The 21,149-nt window shown below is 36.5% G+C and overlaps 1 protein-coding gene across 2 annotated transcripts in view; it reads right to left on the reverse strand.

The window, feature by feature from the left end:
* Positions 1 to 21,149, reverse strand: part of LOC138695079 (leucine-rich repeats and immunoglobulin-like domains protein 2) — a 623,017-nt gene that overhangs the window by 7,252 nt on the left and 594,616 nt on the right. For both annotated transcript variants that reach the window (XM_069819464.1, XM_069819473.1), the window contains one exon: positions 1,829 to 1,968. In XM_069819464.1, coding sequence (XP_069675565.1) covers positions 1,829 to 1,968 — 140 coding nt within the window. The remainder of the gene's footprint in view (positions 1 to 1,828; positions 1,969 to 21,149) is intronic.

Here is a 21,149-nt window from a genome sequence, read left to right on the forward strand (position 1 = left end):
TTTTAGTAGGTTATTTTACGACGCTTTATCAACAGCTTTGGTTATTTAGCGTCTGAATGAGATGAAGGTGATAATGCCAGTGTAATGTGTCCGGGGTCCAACACCGTAAGTTACCCAGCATTTGCTCATATTGGGTTGAGGGAAAACCCCGGAAAAAACCTCAACCAGGTAACTTGTCCCGACCGGGAATCGAACCCGGGCCACCTGGTTTCGCGGCTAGACGTGCTAACCGTTACTCCACAGGAGTGGACTGTTCAATAAAAAATAGTCTTTCTTATATACTGTAAACGACATTAGTAAACACATTCCTAGGGATGTTTTCATTGACATCCGATATTGACTGTTTCAGTTCCTCACGTGTAGTGGGCCTACTAAGAAATAACTTTTCTTTTAGATAACTCCATAACCAATAGTCTGGTGACCTAGAAGGCCAACTGTTCTGACAGGATCTACTAATTACACGATCTCCAAATATATTGCACAATAGTGTTTTTACATTATTGTGTATGTAAGGTGGAGCGTCGTCTTGCATGAAAACAATGTTTTCGATTTTATGGTTCTGTAAGGCTGGTATTGCAAAGTCTTTCAACATTTGAAAATATCGCTTCCTGGTTACCGTCACTGTTTTTGTTTGTCCATTTTCAATTTATCCATAGAAATACGGTCCTATTATGAAATGTGACGTAAAATCACACCAGACAGTAACCTTGATATCGTGTAAAGGTAAAAGCATTGTAAAAAATGATTAAAATTACTCTCCTACTGCCGTCTGTATTCTGAACAACTGTTTATTCAAGCGTGACACAGTTACCATAGCAACGAAACACGCATCGATAAAACAATCCCAACCTTCTAAACAGTGATGGTACGTATATGAAACCTAACTGCTGATATGTACAGAAGATACAGTTGTTTAAAAATGGGAACTTACTTTTGAATAGCCATATATATATATATATATATATATATATATATATATATATATACTTAAATTTATCACCTTTACTGATGATTTTATAACATTTCCAAAAGAACTTAGATTCTTTAATAAATGATATATTGAAAATGTGAAGTAAAAGTACAAGTTTATTTATTGAAAAGTAAATTAACAAAACTATCAGAAAATATTTTTTTCAGTCAAATATTAACTCTCGAATTGAATTCAAAACTCTATGCATATTGTAAAAATGTTTCTGAGCTTTACAGCAATAATAAAAATATTTTTCTTAAGAAAAAGTGAACTAACTCTGAAAATAAGTGCACAACTTTTAGAATACTTGAAAATGAACTTAAAGTAACAGATATTACTTTTTTCAGGTAGGGTAAATTAGGGTCTATTGGACAGTCGGGCATGTTGGACACTTTGTACTTTAACGTGTTATGTTGCCACTTGTGGGCACCATATTCTGCTAGAAGTCAATGACGGAAGCAGCCACGAGTGGGGCTACTTCAGTCATTGACTTCTAGCAGAATGTGGTGCTCACAAGTGGCGAGATAACACGTTAAAGTACAAAGTGTCCAACATGCCCGACTGTCCAACAGACCCTAATTTACCCTATTAATTCTAGAACTGAATGTAGAACATTAAAATATCACAATTCATATTGATGTTTGACAAAAGCGCAAGAAGGTGCAACCAAAACACAGGAGTATTTATTTCACGTGTTATTTGCAAGACAAGCCAATTTGGTCAATTCAATAGGGAAGGAAAAAAACTGCAGCACCTAAAATTCCTAGTTCTAGTAAATTATTAACAGTTTTGTGTGTTTGAAATCTGAAGATGTCACATGAATCTTTTATTAAAATAGTTTCATAATTGTACACATACCCATGATATCGATATTTCGAAGTGTATCCAGGATGGGTTCCATTATTTCTTCAGGAATCTGCGTCAGCTTGTTGTTCTGGAGATTTAGAGTTTCCAGCGAGTTTAGATTCTCGAAAGCCAGCGATGGTATTATCTTGATACTGAAACAAAAGGAAAAGTCTTAATAATCAGTTATTCCTGCTGTTCTTTTAGGGGGACATTAGATGTGGTTTTGAATTTGGCTTTATAAAATTGTTTTCTTTGTAACTCTTCAGATGCCACTTTTTTCAGTGTGCACTGTAAGATTCTTTCAGTGTTTTGCTTTGTTGGGATTCTATGGTTCGTCCCAGGAATCTGTGGATAGGGTTACCAGATACCCATTAGAGGAACACATTACAAACTAGTTCAAAAAGCAGGACAAATTCCAGACACAAAAGCATTTGTAGATGTCTTATTCTTTAGGACTTTTCATATTCAAAAGTCGAATTTAATTGATTATTGCTTGTTAAGTTGCGTAGGCATATATTAAATAATTATCTGAACAATAAAATGAAATAATTAAAATACAGTTAAAAAATATATAATCACAGTACAGTACATTTTAATTCCAGCACTGTATACAGAACCGTAGGTCTGCATGAGAAACACCAACCTATTTTTTAACCAAATTTTACATGTGTATGTATGTATTTAACACTACAATTGGGTATACACCCTGTGGCAGTGATGTATAATATACAATAATACCATTACAATTATACAATAATTACAGCAATAAAAGAAATAAAATAAAATAAACCTAAATTTATTTCTAACTATAAATAAATAGATGCAATAAACCTAGGACTATAAATAAAAACTATTCTATAATAACGCCTAACAATAAGCAAAAGTAAACCTAACTTATAAGTACTTCTATTTCACCCAACTATTATGAATTTAAGTAATTACATATCACCTTAATTAATTACAAATCAACTTAATTAAATATCATCTTAATTAATTACATATCAACTTAATTAATTACATGACACAACTTAGATAATTCCACTGCACCTAGAATTACATTTTCAGTCTAATCTTCTGAACCTTTCCTTAAACGTATTGATTTTGAGAGGACCACTCTGAAAGATTACCGCAGGTAAGCTGTTCCAGTCTACTATTGTACGGTTAACAAAGGAAAATTTTGCCACGTCTGTAGCTATACTTACAAAAACTACTTCACTCACTATATATTTGCTGACAGAACACTGAAACAATGGCCTTCACTGCATTCGGAAGAATAATTTCGTATGTTTATAGTTTTACTGATGCTGATTTTCAGGTGAAAAAAATATTAAATTGGCTCAACCTCGTGTTACTGATGGTACCGCGGATCATGCCACTGTTTATGCACGTCAATCGACCGATTTTACTGACATAGCGTGATCTGTCTTGGTTTATTCGTGGCTTGTATTCGGAAGAGAATACTGTCCATTGACGCAAATACTTGCAGGACTATTGTACATACCGATTATTTAGTCCTGACAGCTCAGCGACGCAAAAGAGAGGAAGTAATCGGAGGAATGGGGAGAGTTCCGGAGTAGACATAGGGCGAGCAGTCGGTAAAGGCAAGCGAGTGAATAAACCAAACACCCCTTGGCGTAACTAAATGGACTCGCCTGTCCCACGCGCACATCTCCGGCGACTGTCAGGACTAAAATAATCGTACTGTAATGTTGTAACGATAGTTTATTGACAAGTGTTGCTAATAGTTGGAACATTATTCTACCGTTGCAATGAGTTCAGACTCTGAATAAAATATATGGACGAAAAACTATAGTTTTATTCGCAGTTAAGAATTATGTTTTGAAATGTAATTATAAAAAATGAGATGATTGGGAATTTTCCATAAAAATACGGACATTTAACAAATCAGAAGTTTGGTCTGTTAAATAACTTAAATAGTGATACAACAAATAATAAACTTCCTATATGTAATTGAGACAGGGAAATCAAGAACTCCCTAACTCCAATAAACCGAATTTTACAGAAGAGAGAAAAAACTTATTATTTCTCTTACTAACTATAAATATTATACATTTATCTATTAATATTGTGTAAAATTACATTCTTTATCAATTAAATACTTCAAAACCTAAATTTTTACATCATTTTACGCTACAATTTGAAATAAACGCTGCTGGAGTTAGTGGTTTTCTGTCTTCCACAGTGTATGAATTAAGAAAAGTGAATAAATATGAGACATGTGAAGAAAAGAAGATAAGTATATAATAATTCCCTTATGAAAGATTGGAATATACGAGAAAATATGGACGTTTATTATTAAGATTAACATTGCTATATTTTTTTAAATTTCAAATATACTTACTTACTTACTTACTTACTTACTTACTTACTTACTTACTTACTTACTTACTTACTTACTGGCTTTTAAGGAACCCGGAGGTTCATTGCCGCCCTCACATAAGTCCGCCATTGGTCCCTATCCTGAGCAAGATTAATCCAATCTCTATCATCATATCTCACCTCCCTCAAATCCATTTTAATATTATCCTCCCATCTACGTCTCGGCCTCCCTAAAGGTCTTTTTCCCTCCGGCCTCCCAACTAACACTCTATATGCATTTCTGGATTCGCCCATACGTGCTACATGCCCTGCCCATCTCAAACGTCTGGATTTTATGTTCCTAATTATGTCAGGTGAAGAATACAATGCGTGCAGTTCTGCGTTGTGTAACTTTCTCCATTCTCCTGTAACTTCATCCCTCTTAGCCCCAAATATTTTCCTAAGCACCTTATTCTCAAACACCCTTAACCTATGTTCCTCTCTCAAAGTGAGAGTCCAAGTTTCACAACCATAAAGAACAACCGGTAATATAACTATTTTATAAATTCTAACTTTCAGATTTTTTGACAGCAGACTGGATGATAAAAGTTTCTCAACTGAATAATAACAGGCATTTCCCATATTTATTCTGTATTTAATTTCTTCCCGAGTATCATTTATATTTGTTACTGTTGCTCCCAGATTTTTGAATTTCTCCACTTCTTCAAAAGATAAATTTCCAATTTTTATATTTCCATTTCGTACAATATTCTGGTCACGAGACATAATCATATACTTTGTCTTTTCGGGATTTACTTCCAAACCTTCCAAATATATGAGACAGAAAATCACAAATTACCATAAAGCACATCAAAATACACAAATAAAACCACAAACAATATTAACTGTTAACACAGTCTCATTCATGTTACAGATTCTGTTTTTTTCTTTCACTCTTATGTTCTTCCTGTGCATCTAGATTCTAGATTATTAGTGTCCGCAAACAGAGTTTGGTAATTCATCCTACTTTCCTTAGAAATAAACTGCATTAAATTTTGCAAGTCCTTTTGCTTTCTTCTTTCAATGGCAATGCTGAATTGTACTTTATTTCACTGGGGAATGATGCATCTGTATTGGGTTTCTGGAAGTTAATCGACTCGATATTGTGCCTTTAATAGTCTTACTTACATGGATTTCATAGATTTTTGTGACATTCTGAATACTATATCGTATCACCTTACTCAGCTGGTTGAGAGATAGTGTTGCCACCTACCGGGAAATTAAGCTTGGAATGCAAAAACTCTCTTATTCCTTGGAGTAAGTGGAGTTTTGACTTCCATGAGTTTTAAAATAGCCCCCAGAATGCAGGTGAATGTCGAAATTAGTGTATTCTTGCCTTCCACGCTTGCGGGACAAACTAAAAAGCATCGTCCAGCCCATAACTCAATTTTGTCAAAAATTGGAGTTAGTGGGTTTTTGGTCTCCCTGTCTCAATTATATTTCTTTGTTTCGAAAAGGGCCTATACGACAAATAGTTGTCCTCTTTGTAGGCAGATGCCGCAATGAATAATGTCTGGTCTGGTCGCTGCCAAATTGTTTGTTCGTGGACCACAATTTATCTATATTATATATACATATTTAAGATGAAAATTTTAGGAAGGATGTGACTGAGGAATACATTTGCTGCTGCCAATGGATGAATGATGGAAGAACAAGGTGACAGTGAGACAGTGGAACATAAATAAATTATAATAATATTGAATTGGGCGTCCTGCGCCGTGGCGTCGCGGTCTAAGGCATCCTGCCTAGGACTCGCGTTACGGAATGCGCGCTGGTTCGAATCCTCATGGGGGAAGAAATTTTCTCATGAAATTTCGGCCAGTGTATGGGACCAGTGCCCACCCAGCATCGTGATGCACTTGGGGAGTTACGATAGGTAGCGAAATCCGGTTACGCAAACCAGCTATAACGGCTGGGTGGCTCATCGTGCTAACCACACGATACCTCCATTCTGGTTGGATGATCGTCCACCTCTGCTTCGGCATGTGGCCGTGAGGCCAGCAGCCGGCCGGTAGGTCTTGGCCCTTCATGGGCTGTAGCGCCACGGATTATTATTAAGAATTCACAGTATCCTATGTACTGCTGTCATAGGATGAATAAAAATGTGTTTTTTCTTCCTACTGAAAACTTTTATATTTTGCACATAGGAGTTACTGCAGGAACAACGACGAGATGCAGTGCGAATGTATGGTCATATAATCATCATGTTGCTAGATCAGGCGTTTTACAAGTGATCCTTTGTGTTCCAGTTGAATAATACAACATTGCTGTTGATCATTATTTTCGGATCGATACTTGTCACAGATATCGCGATAAGTCGCACGGCATTAAGTTAAACATCATTTCAGTGTGGTCTTGTCTGCGAAGTTTCATTAACTATGATATCCTACTCGATAATCACTACAGGGATGTACCAGGCTGGAGAGCTCAATTCTTCAGTGAAGGTAATAAATATTTATCCTATTTCCGCCTCTCTTTATATGGTATTCTTTTCTTCCTCCCTTTTTGTTCTTTTCATTCTTCTTTTTCTTCCATTTTCTTTGGATATTTTTCAGCTGTTTCTCGCCTAGAACTACTTCTTTATTTTTGGCACGCTACGTCATCAACCGCTTGACATCTATGTCCTAAAAGATTGCTACTTGAGAATCGCTTATAGCTTTTGCACAAATAGGGCAAGCGAAGGTATTAACACCATGCAGGTTATAACACCAAAAAATATTTTATAATTAGTAAGTTACGTGAAAATCTGTATTGGCAGCCCTAGTCAGAGAAGTGTGGTGTTTACAGGAACCTTTCTCAAACATCTGGAACCAACAATGAAACGGATTTCTGTCTTTAGTGAGTTTACCAACCTTTAAGTGAAGAAGTGCGCGCTTCATCTGATTGTCGAGTGACGTGAATTTTGTATTCTGCATAAAGTAAGTACAGATAATTGAATTTGAAATATAGTGAATGATGAAATTTTATGAGAAATTCGTTTATAAATTTTCTTAAGTTTAGTGGAGTGGTGTTGTTTTAAAATTTATAATATTGTATGATGGTAATCAGTGGCGCAAACTTTTTTAAAACATTGGGTGGGCTAAAATACTTGATCATAATTTCCTAAAATAATCTCATAAATCCTCCCTTTAACGATATTATTTTTCGTAATATTGATGTGACTACGAATAGTATAGGCCTCTACAATATAGAAGAATGCTAAAAATAACAAAATGGAGATCTAAGAACGATTTTGTAAAGTATGTAGTCAGTATAAGGTCTAGGGGCTATGTTCCATTTACTTGTAGGTAACATTCTTTTGGATTTTATGTGAATACCAATTTGTTCCTTTATACTAGTAACTACAGTATTTACAAAAAAATTCTTCTCAATATCTTGTACGTAGCTGTTCTGCACAATTATAGATTTTTAGTAATTAAATGGAACGTTAGAATTGTACAGGGACATCATTTTATATTTACTTCAATTTTTATTGTACCTGAGTTTTTGAATGTATTTCACTCCCACCCCTTCTACTAATGAAGTTTCAACTGTTCTCCAGACAGAATCAAGGTCGCATATAGTAAACAACACTGAGTTATTGAGTATAGTACGTTCCAGAAATATGTTCGCGTTTTCCAGTGACGAAAGAACTTTCAATGTTGAATCATATTTTCGCACAGATACTGTCGTCCGTTTGCCTACGTCGCATCCCGATTTCCCCCAGCTGCTTCTACTCGCCCCTCTGTAAAGAATAGTGGCTGGGCTAGGTTAGCTCTTTTCTGAAACCATTAATTTCTGTTAGGAATTGGACGTCTACGTAATATTATACAACTGTTTAAAATAACTTAAATAAAAGGGCCTCGTTAAGTAATTAACTGTCACGTGATTTCCCTCCTTTCTACGATCCTGCGGCATAACCACTTGGACGGACAGTAGATAGCATGTCTGAGTAATTTTATCTTTTCGGATCGGGCAGAAGTGAAGATTGAATTTACAGTACATAAGGTACTCTTTTATAGAGTAGGTACAGAATTATTTCAACATGAGTTACTAGTACGAAGGACGAAACTGGCAATTGGAATTAGATGCAATAGTCTAGAGTGCGATAATATGCACAAAAGATCTGAAGCCTGTATCGAAATGAACGGCCACCATTTTCAAAAATGTGTTTAAATATCCATATTATGATTATTTTTCAATTGAACTTCATTCTCTATATTGTACGCTAATGTGCTGCAGACAGTATAATATACACTGCATAATGAATACGTACGCATGAATAGCTCAGTTCGTGAGTAAAGTACTTATTCTTAATACAGTACTGCATTTTGATTAAACAAAAACCTAATGAAAATTATCGAACTCAAAATCGCGATATTTCCTAGTTTACGTAAATGGATGAAATACTTTTCTTCCCTCCTATACCTAGTAAAGTGATTTGTTTGTGTTTTACGCCGGTATCATCGAACTCCAGTCGTGGAAGGAGGTAGCGAACGGTGTTTCCGGTTCTCTAAAGGTATAGCCAGGTTAATATTTAAAATGTTAGTAAAAATAAAATGATGTCCCTGAATAAACATTTTAACTTGGGGACTTGAATTCTTTCTAACTACAAATTGATAATACGAAAGTGGACAATTAACTTTCACGTTCCCGTTCCCGGGCTCCGACAAGCTTCTCGTTAATTGTGACTGCTCACATTTAAATACATTTATTTTAACAATATTTCTGTTCTCGTTGTCGTTTCTGTTCCCGGTTTATTGTGAACCAGCCTTAACTCCGTCAGATGTGAACCGATCCGGACGTTTGAGATGTCGAAAATGCCTCGAAATTGAAATGTTGAAGGAATAAAATAGTGAGGACGAGCACAACTGAAGAAAAAGGCATTCCAATACGAATCAAGCAAGTCCAAGACTTTCCTGACCTCGTTGGTTGCAAAATGTTTTAAATAGTGAGCATTTTCTACATCACAGGATGTTAACGTGCCCACATAACAAACTGACAACCACAGTTTGTCAAATAATACGCATGAAGTCCTGCTGTACAGTCTTTCCTCTAATAGTTACTGCAATATGATAAAATATCGTGCTCTTGATAAATTATGAATTTCAATGAAGACAACTATTAACATTGCATGTTATAAATATAAATATGTGCACACAAAACGTTTTTCCGTAGAAATATGTATTTAAATGCGCAATCAATATCACGTGAAACTGCCGACCGTGTCGGTCGGTATATGTGAATATTAAAAGTATTGCAGAATTACATATGCAGCGTGTTGAACATAAGGGCGAGTTTGTTACACACTCCTGGCAGTGATGGGAAATGTCAAATGGAACAAGTTTTGCTAATGAACCCTTACTCAGTAGCACGTTATAACAATGGTCGTGACATCGGTATATTTGTATTAGTTTGAGGTCGATTGAAGCTGAACACACGACGCCGGACGTGTTTCAAGTACAGGCAGCGGAAGCGAATTTGACACACGCCTAAGCAAGCACTTTCCGTGTTTTGTATACGATTATTGCGTATTATAAAATCAAGACAATACAATTATTGTAAATAAGGATAGAAGGATTCATACAGTAACGATGCAGCTTCCATAAGTTATGCCCAAACTCTTCTTGGTGACCCAAATATTAAAAAACAGTGTGAATATATTTCACCTAATTTTGGATTTATCCTCTCTACAATAGATTATCTAGAAAAGACTGGCGTGAAATTGGTGAGCAAATTTCGATAGCAACTGTCATTTCAAAAGTGAATGATCTGCAAGATGATATAAGCAAAAAAAAGTGTGTGCGAAAATGAACACAGTAATACAAAAAAAAAAAACCCGTGGTTTCAATTCATTTTGCAAAATTGCAAGAGTTTTGTCAGATGACAAATGCGATTGTTATCAACTTGTTGTAAAAATGGATGATGTGAAATATTTTATATATGCGCCCTTATACTATCCGACACTCGACGGTCATTTTCATTTGAAACTTTGAAAATGAATGTTGTTTATTTCAGCAGGAGCCGAAACGAGGCAAACAACATGCAAGAAAAGTAAGGCACGGAATAGATGTGATAAATAAATTAATGTAACTGTTAAATATAGGGGAAGCAAAATTGTACACCATATATGTTTTCGGCTATCTAAAACTGTAATGCAAAACTCTAAATATAATTAAAAAAAACACATTTTTCAGACTTCTGTTTTAGCACATTTGTGACAATTTAAGTATGATTTCCAACAATATTACTCTGAACCTCACCAGCATTTTAGACCTTTCCGATATTAAACCTTGTCTGTGTGTGTGTGTATATATATATATATATATATATATATATATATATATATATATATATATATATATATAATGACTGTTTGTCTTGATTTTATAATACGCAATAATCGTATACAAAACACGGAACGTGCTTGCTTAGGCGTGTGTCAAATTCACTTTCTCTGCCTGTAATTGAAACACGTCGACCACATTCTGTCCGGCGTCTTATGTTCACTTTCAACAGACCTCAAACTAACACAAATATACCGATGTCACGCCTTACTTATTACGAATACACCTAATTAAGAGCGTCGCCACAGGATAACGTTATCCTGAAAGTTGGATTTGAATGAGACGTCTTACTACTTAGCCACCACGCTCCCCAGACTTCAACTTATTCTTGTAGTATCTTGTGGAAAGTCTAATCTTCAGATAAAAGTGAGCAAAGTTGAAGAACTTCTAGCGACAATCCTAGTGGCTTGTGATGATATCGAAACGAAACTATACATTAGGCTATTTGAATTAGGTCGAAAGTCAAGGGTGTATGTCAAGGAGTTGAATGGACGCAATGTACAAAATCTCCTATAAACCATGTAATTTATATTGCTGTAGTCAGTGGCTTTGTAGAAACGTGTAATACACCATTAAATTATAAATAAGAAACTAACAGTATGGTCCTTCAGAAATTATAACTTAAAATCTCCTCGCATCCCACTATTCAAGCAAGATAATTACGTAGGTAATAGTTACGTCTGAAACGATAATTCTAAGAACATATGGTGTAGTAGTAGTGGTGGTAATAGTGATAGTGGTCACGTCTGTGGGGCCTAGCTTCGATCTCAGCCAAGTCGTGATGGAATTTATGATGGACAAAGCAAATGTTACAGAGGGTTTTTCTCGGAGTACTCCATGTGCCTCTATCATTCCACCAACACTACTCAGAATCACTTTTTCAGTATCAGAATTGCTATAAACGCGAATAAGTTATGCGTAAAAAATTAAATAATTTTATAGGATGCCATGAGCCTCTTAAAAAATATAAAATGAATCACTACTACATTATGACGCACTTGTTTGTATGTGATTACAACAATTTTTTTTTTTTTTTTTTAAGAATTTGACTTTTCGCTTTAATGCTACTGTCGCACGAGTGTGAATCGTGAGGTCAAACAAGTGATCATAGAGACCTAAATTTGTAAAACAAGATCTATATTAGATTTGAAGTCGCTACTAACATATTGACAGTTGCTTCTTGTAAATCGCAATTGTCTTTACGAATATTATGCGGAACTACTATGAAAGCAGAGACCTATAGGTCATTCGTTATTTCTGAAACCAAATGTTTTCGTGCGCTTTTTGATGGGGCGAGCTAGCTAGCTTGCAAGTCGAAGCGTAGAGAGGGAGGAAAGTTTCTCAGTCCACTTTTTCTTTTCCCTCACGCGCAGGTAGGTTTCACGAGATACCTAATGCTACCGTATATATCTTTCGTGTCCACACCTGTGGAGTAACGGTTAGCGCGTCTAGCCGCGAAACCGGGTGGCCCGGGTTCGATTCCCGGTCGGGGCAAGTTACCTGGTTGAGGTTTTTCCGGGGTTTTCCCTCAATCCAATATGAGCAAATGCTGGGTAACTTTCGCTGTTGGACCCCGGACTCATTTCACCGGCATTATCACCTTCATCTTATTCAGACGCTAAATAACCTAAGATGTTGATAAAGCGTCGTAAAATAACCTACTAAAATAAAATAAAATATATCTTTCGTCGATACTTCGGTAGGTAGTCCCAAAATACGGCCGAGCTACAGAAGAATGTTTGAGAAGCATTTACTTCTCGAAATGGGAAAGAACTAGGGGAGAGTCGGGTAGTATCGGACATCGGGTAATATCGGACAGTGAGTTTCTTTCATCTACCACACGATGATAGTACCTGATTGACATGGTTACGTTTCTGTGATATCGCATAGAGAAACGTAACCATGTAATTCAGGTACTACCATATAGTGGTAGATGAAAGAAACGCACTGTCCGATATTACCCGATGTCCGATACTACCCGGCTCTCCCCTATATACTGATACTCATTCGAAATCGAACCAATGATCACAAGAACTTCACCGAGGAATAATTAACTTAAATGCGAGTCTTATCCCCAAAAGTGAAAATTGTGTCTGTTGACCTTTCCAGAGGTATGAAAAATTGCTTCATCAGAAAAACAGACTTGCTTAAGGTAGTAGTTCAGTTAGTTCCAGGATATCCTCAGTAAATGCACCACTTCGAGGAAGGTCCTCTGGAAACAAAACTTTCATGATTTGCACTTTGTATGACCTGGACTGCAAGCGCGTGTACAAAACTTCAACCATAGTACTGTGATAGCACTCTGAAGTAGGCTACAAGTTCATTTGAGGCATGACGCTTCGATTTTTTTCGGTCATTGTTGAAAAGCTGTGCGCACATCATCAACAGTCTGATCTGACACTCCAGATCTACCTGTTCTCTGTTCTCCAAAACTGTCAGTCTTTTTAAACTTTACGTATCACCCTTTGATGGTCTTCACGTATCGTGAATTTCGTTCATACTCCTCCAGAAGTGTTGCTGAACCGTAATGGCCTACCTTGTTTCGTGACACCACAAAACGCACTGCGCTTTTCCCCCCACAGATACCGTTTTGATAATGAATTGTACTGTACTATACAGTGTAAAAAAAAGGAAACGTATGAATCGGGCAATATAATGCCGAAACGTTTATTTTTATATCTAACAATAGATAGTTTTTAAGTTACAATAATTTTTAACAATGAGGGAAAGGCTTTGTATTCACCCTGTATAACGAGAAAGTAACTGCTATTGTATCTTCGTTTGTTTGCATGTTTAGGTTAGCTATGTCTCAAATTTCAGTTCAGTATTTAGGTCATATCCTGTATTTTATCAACTTACTTAGATAATTTATTTTTCATTAAGACCTGGTTTTACTGTCTACATTCCTGATAAAGCTAAGCGCATAGAAATATCGACTATTAATTAATATTCATTGTACAGACATAAAAAGTCATAACGTGAAATGTGGCGGTTGCGTGTTGTAACTGATCATAATAATATCATTATAATTTCAATTTCCTCTGCTAGCACGAATTTCACGCTTAGCGCCCCATTTTATATTTATTTGCAGTTCTTAATGAACGTAGGCCTATACTGAAGTACAGAATGCCGTAACTATATTTTCAATAGGGGAATGTAATTTACTGATTTATATTAACATCTGAAAAAAGCTTTAGTTTGAGAATTTACATTTTATCTACATTTTCTTGTTCAATTTTTGTACACAATTATACGTAGTACTGGTGTGTGGGAATTGCTCTTTCTTCATTCCTTAGCAATTTTTACTCTATAAGACTAGAATTATAATTTTCCAATGACAGTTATTGTTCGTGTAGTTTATGGTCTTATAAAACGTCAAACTTTGTAGGGTAAACAACGCTCTGTGGAAAGGGGATTTGTTCCAGAGGTTTCGTTGGCAAAATATGAGACACACATACAATACAGCCCTACTATGTAAAAAGATGGAACCTGTAATAGACCTACATAGTTGCTGACTATGTGTGCATGTGTCTATCTATCTATCTATCTATCTATCTATCTATCTATCTATCTATCTATCTATCTATCTATCTATCTATCTATCTATCTATCTATCTATCTAGTCCACACTTGTGGAGTAACTGTCAGCGCGTCTAGCCGCGAAAGCAGGTGGCCCGGGTTCGAATCCCGGTCGGGGCAAGTTACCTGGTTGAGGTTTTTTCCGGGGTTTTCCCTCCACCCAATACGAGCAAATGCTGGGTAACTTTCGGTGATGGACTCCTGACTCGTTTCACCGGCATTATCACCTTCATTTCATTCAGACGCTAAATAACCTAGATGTTGATACAGCGTAGTAAAATAACCCAATAAAATAAATCTATCTATCTATCTATCTATCTATCTATCTATCTATCTATCTATCTATCTATCTATCTATCTATCTATCTATCTGTCTGTCTGTCTGTCTGTCTGTCTGTCTGTCTGTCTGTCTGTCTGTCTGTCTGTCTGTCTGTATGGAATGGAATTTACGGAAGGGCACTATGGCCCAGCACTGCGACCTGTTACGAATATTATGCTAACCCTCAAACTAGTCGCATTCCCAAACCCACACCGGCTGACTACACTAAAGTTCGCTGCATACCCAGGTTTCGAGCAAGTCAACCCACTCGCCCCTAGACCAGCCCCCTCCGTGCGTCGCTAGCCGGCGATCGGGGAATTCTGTGAATGATGACGAATTGGAGAAATGGTGATGATTAATTATGTAGATGCCTAATATGGAGAAAAATGGGAAAACCCCGAGAAAAACCCCAACTGCGACCTTGTCTGTCACAAGTGTTACTATGGAATTTTCAACTGTATGTATGTATGTATGTATGTATGTATGTATGTATGTATGTAATATGTTGGTCTCTGTTCATCATAAGATTCAATGTAAAACCCACTTACGCCATACTATTATGTTCTAGCTACTTGTTAATTTTAACACTTTTTAAATTTTAACTTTATATAAAAATAAAGCTGCTTGATCATGACTTTGTGTGTACATATCTAAGTAAAATTCGTGTTCATTGTTTACCCATGTCATTTACGTAGATCTGAAGATGACCAGTTCTTAGTCAGAAACGTTTGTTCATATTCACGGAAAGTATACCCGAGATATCATAGTAGGGGAGGGGAAAACGTTGGGGGTAGTTATTGTTGTGACCGCGAAGCACATTCGCGAAGTTTGATAACACCGGATTTTTATATATTGGTTTTTTAATATATTATTTTAAAGACGAATTTTTAGACTGACAAATTGTTAAATCAATATTTATTTTATTAGTTCGGAACTTATTTGAAAATTTTCGTATATTAAAATTTATACAGGGTGTTAAAAACAACGTTTACAACGCTTCAGGGTTGATAGAGGAGGTAAAAACAAACATCTTTTTTAAGTGACAAAATTTTAGCAGATGCGCCGTTTTGCCGCAAGATGGCCTGAAGGGTAGATGGTTTGACTTCCGTCACAACACACATTCGTTAGTTCTGTTTGTACTGCTGTGCCTTCAACAAGTTAAAAGGGTTCATAACACTCTCCGTGGTGGTAATTATTTTGTTTTTCTACGCGACGTCCTACCAGAACTTTTAGAAAATATCTCATTGAACATGAGAGAACGAATATGGTTTCAGCATGACGGTGTCCCTCCACACTTTAATCGTGTCAGAACCACCTAAATGCTACATTCCCCGATCGTTGGATTGGCAGGGGTGGGCCGATACCGTGGCCACCTCGATCACCGGACTTAACCCACTGGATTTCTTTTTAAGGGGTGACATGAAATGTCTTGTGTATGAGACACCGATCGATACGGTAGAAGACTTAGTTGCTCGCGTTGTTGAAGCTGCACATGTTATTCAAGACAATGTTAGCCGTTTTGAGCGTCGCTGACACTCCATAGTACGAAGGTACCAGTTGTGCAATGCCTTCAAAGGACGGCAGTTTGAACACCACCCCTAAAACGACAATTGGTCTCGTTCCTTATGGATTACACTAACACGTACACGATAAACGGCGCATCTGCCAAAGTTTTGTCACTTACAAAAGATGTTTGTTTTTACCTCCTTCATCATGCCTGAAACGTTGTAAACGTCATTTTTAACGCCCTGTAGAAGTTTACTGCTACGTTTAACTTACTATTGATAACGAGGGGAAGGGAACATAATAGAGTTTAAGAGTGCTGTGCCGAAAGATACCAATCAGGGCGCAGTAAATGTCAGGCAACACGACCATGTGGTCTATGAGCGACTAAGAATCTCACCATATTCCATAATCACTTACCACGTCTTTGCTTGTGCGTGTTGTTAGAACAACATACCGGCAAGGTGTTTTGGGTTTGAAGCTGACAGCCCTAATGAAGGTTAAGGAGATGAATTATTATTGGAATATGACACGGAAACCGGAGTACCCCGGGAGAATCCGTGTGTTATCTAGACCACGGGCTGAATTCAGGTTGGGTCGATCGAGATCTGAATCCGGGACCTTTACGTACTCGACATATTAGTTAATAAAGTGGTTTCGTGATTTAAAATTTGTATAGGTCGTAATTGTGAAGGTGGACGTAAATTTACGTTGCTGCAGACGTAGAGATGATCCATATAAAAACAAACAAAACTCTCTTTACTGTAAATGAGGACTAAAAGTTCTACCTTCAATTTGCGCAGACTGGACAGTAATTTAGCCGACAAAACTTTTTGTGCAATAAACAACAGCGGAGGATGGGATGGAGGGATCTCATTAAAACTTGTTACTTGAGCAAGGCTCAAAGCCATTGCGGTTAACGCGGTAGCAAAGAGATACAGCCAACGACTCTTCAGAGAGTACGAGCCAGGCTGGCCATCCTGCCACTTGACTCAACTATTGCATTATATAACAAGGATGTTTGTGTGTCCCTCGCGAGTGTGTTGGAGAGACTGCAGCTAGAGTGGGAGGGATTGAATGGATGTACGTAATAAACATGCAGGACACTGCGGGCTCATTTACGCTGTGATGTATTCGCTGAACTTGAGATATTCAGGTCCGTCGAAAAAAAATTACTCTAATTTCTCTTACTTTTGCGTAATTTTGTTCTCAATGGAATTCTGTCTTGGGAGAGAGATCTATTTGCATTTTTTTAGTCGCTGTTCACAAGGCGAATACCAGTTACAATGTAATATATATGTTTTATTACCTTATTTCGAGAGGTACAGATATTTGATGTTAGGAGATAACACATCTCATACGTATTAATTAGAAATTTTGTAACAAACCGTTAATTTGTTAATATACAGGGAGGGCCGCATTTAGGCCTAGGCAGACTAGAGGGACGGTTTTTAAGCTATTACTGTTAATTTCTTTTTAAATTTTATTCATAACTCCTTAAAAGAGTACAAGAACTTAAACACATAATGAAAAGGATATGAATAACATTGGCAACAATCAGTTCAAATTTAATCAATGGTTTGCCAACGAAAAAAGGGCAGTTTCTCAATAATAGACCTCAGAAGACTAGAATTATTTACTATCATCCGTGTTGCAACATCGAGTCAACAATCTTGCCGTCCTCTCCATGATTTCTGACATTACACAGCAACTAGACTATGAAGAAGTGATCGAGGAATTTGCAACAAAGAAAGCACGCCATAGAGTGTGACCACTCATTCATTGCTTGACTTGACTTTGAAGAGTTCAGTATGCATCTATTTAATAATAATAAATAATTAAATAATGTAATAATAATAATATTATTATTATTATTATTATTATTATTATTATTCAATTACGGTATTGTTGATGTTGGTTATTTGGTGCTACATTTGTGTTGAAATAAGGGGCGGGAATATTTTTCTCTGCCTAGTGGCGTCAAGTAGCTAGATTCGCCCCTGTATACAGGGTGTTGATAAAAAAGAGTATAATATTTTCAGTGGTGGTAGTTCAATAAATATGAATCCTAAAATTAATAGTTTTTACGAAAAACGTACTTTAAAATTCGTATGTTGCTGACAGGTTAGTATTATTATTTTATCTCCAATGGGGGTAGCCCTATTTTACATATGTATGCTAGGGCTATAGTTTTACACAAAAAATAGGCCTAAGCATAAAACACAATGGAAATAAAACATAAACAATCCGTAATTTAAACATTGCGATTGTAAATCAAACAGACATCAATTGAGACATACAGAAAACAGTTACACCACATAAACATAACGTTTCTTATAGCGGTACTCTATAACACAATTAAGCAACTTTCCCTAACATACATCAGGTTAGTAGGACCGGACATTATACTCCGTAGATTTACTGGTTCTCAGTATCGGTGTTTCTTAGCAAACCAGTTTCCCGTCTTTCTGGAGGAAGTGCCGTGCCATAAAAGACTATAAAAGAAATGTGGTTTATGCATGACGGAGTACCAGCTCATTTTCGTAAAAGAGTCAGACGATGTCTAACAGGAGTATTTAATTTTTTATGGATTTGCCGAGAGGTCCTGTACCATGGCCTGCTCGTTCCCCAGATCTTAATCCCTTGGACTTTTGGTTATGGGGACACTTAAGACCTTAGTTACGTAACACCCATTGAAGAAGTTCAAACGCTACAGGAGTGTATCTTCAACGCCTGTCAGTACATCAGAGATCAACCAGTGTTATTTGAAAGATTGCGGGGTTCCCTAAGATGTCGAGCAGCAGGATGTGTTATGCTATGATGAATAGAAGTCAAATCGATCATCTGCTATGAGGAAGTGTTCCAATATCTCGAAAGGTATTAGTTTCAGGACGCACGTTTATTAGATTTTTTTTTACATGTGATGAGTTCTACCATCTCTTAAAATATTATAACCTTTTTCTTAACACTCTGTATGTGATATTTTGTGTGCGTCATTTTCGGTTGAATTAATTCGTCGACGCTGAATATGAACGAAATTCGTTACGATTATTTTGGGGAGGGAAAAAACAGTATTTACAGACGAACAAATAGATGGCGCACAAAAAGAAGTTCCGAAACTTACTTTTCTGTTTGTTCTTTTTTATTTAATTTAATAACTCAGAAATATTTTTGATTGCCGCCGTGGTCTTGATGGTGATAAGCGCGCTGGCTTCCAGATCTGTACATCCAAGGTTCGATTCTCGGACTCGACTGTCGTGGAATTTTTCTTAAGAAGGAAACTTCCCTGGGTGTCTAAGTCTGAAATTTTTTGGAATGTGGGTGTGATTGCGAGTATCCCGGGTTATTAATTACAGGTAACCAGTCTTAAAAAATATAAAATACAATACATTATCGGGGTTGTCGCAGGGTAGAACCTTGAACACACGTTTCAAAGTGACATTGAAATGTAACACCATCAGTTAGCATAACCAGAAGGTACTAACAGATGCTAGGAAGTTAGAAATGAATTTTAAAAACGATTGCGTTCATGTGGTCATATTTTTCGTCATTGTTCTCATTATAATATCAGAAAGACTCAGAACTTCAGAAGAAAATGTGGAGAGAATCCGACAGTCGTATGTTCGGAGTTTTCGAAACATCATTCATTTGCACGCCGTAGTCAACAATTAGGTCTTCCTAAATCGGCTATGTATGATGTCAAGCAGAAGAGATTGAAGTTATAAAGTTCAACTGTTGCATACAATGAAGCCACAAAACAATATGAATAGGGTTGAATTCGCTGCTAACATGCTAAAAAGAATTTACGAAGAACCAAGACTTCTATATAAGGTCCTCTTCTAGAACGAAACAACATTCCATACCAGTGGTTGTGTAAATCGGCACAGCTGCCGTATTTGGGTCTCTGAAAGTCAACATGTCACAAATTTTTATTTTATTGGGTTATTTTACGACGCTGTATCAACAACTAGGTTATTTAGCTTCTGAATGATATGAAGGTGAAAATGCCGGTGAAATGAGTCCGGGGTCCAACACCGAAAGTTACCCAGCGTCAGAAATAACACATTTGAGATACTCCTTATATCAGCGTTTAGTTGTACCTAGTGCATAATCAGTTTTTTGGTTCCTTTTTCTTTGCTGAAACAAGTCATATGTTACAGAACTTTCTGTTTCCTCAAATCGAGCAAGTGGAATACGCTGAATTTCGGATCATCTTTCAACAAGACGGAGCACCAACCCACTTTGCAAATCATGTATATTACATGAAGAGTTGAATCGTCTTTTTCCAGAGCGGTCGATTGGTATAAATGCGCCCATCCTGTCTCTCAAGAACTCCTGATCTTACCTCATTAGACTTCTTCCTCTGGAGTTATGTCAAAAATAAGGTTTACAGTGGAAAAATTTCTAATCTTGTCTCCGAGGAAAGAATCGTACAAGCAATTGCAAGCGCTACTCCAGACATTATTGCCAGAATGTGGACTGAAATTGAATATCGTTATGGTACGTACATTGGAACTTACGTTGTTCGGATTTTTTTTTGAGTTATTGAATTAAATAAAAGCACTTTCAACTCATTGCACACAGTAAATAGGCCTTACTTGACAGTAACTTCACGAAACCAACCATTGAAAACCGGAAAAGGGGTACAAGTCCTATAAATTTGAAGATGTTCAGGAAATATTATTTGTTATTGTTGCTGATACCGATGTACTGGATTCCGAAAATGGAAAACAAGTAATTTGATTGAAACGTATCTGATGAGCATTGACCTGAAGGACCACTGCTACTCTTTGCAACGTTGCGACACGTTTCATTTCGTATTTTCAAAACCACTGGTCATATTAAAAAACTTATTTGACAAAACTTATTCGCATTGACTTGATCTATTACCTCTGTGAATTAATGTAACAGGCTCCCTTCCACCCTGTATGTTAACAAAATATTTTGTGGGGTGCGAAAAAAGGGACTTAAATATAAAGCAGTGGAAATTAACGGGAAAATGGAGAATTGGTTGTAAGTAGGAAGAAAGAAATATTATTGAAGAGAGAATAAAAATAAAGATAAATGGAAGTGAATAAAAAGAAAGATAGCAGAGAAAATGAACTAGAAATAGTGAAATTCAAATATAAAATAACTGATAAATATAAAAAAATGAAAGAACGGCAAAAATATTAAAATAATGAAACTGAGATGAATTTAAAAGATGCAAAATAAAGAAATTTTATAT

The sequence above is a fragment of the Periplaneta americana genome, chromosome 1 (assembly GCF_040183065.1).
Source record: "Periplaneta americana isolate PAMFEO1 chromosome 1, P.americana_PAMFEO1_priV1, whole genome shotgun sequence".
NCBI lineage: Eukaryota > Metazoa > Arthropoda > Insecta > Blattodea > Blattidae > Periplaneta > Periplaneta americana.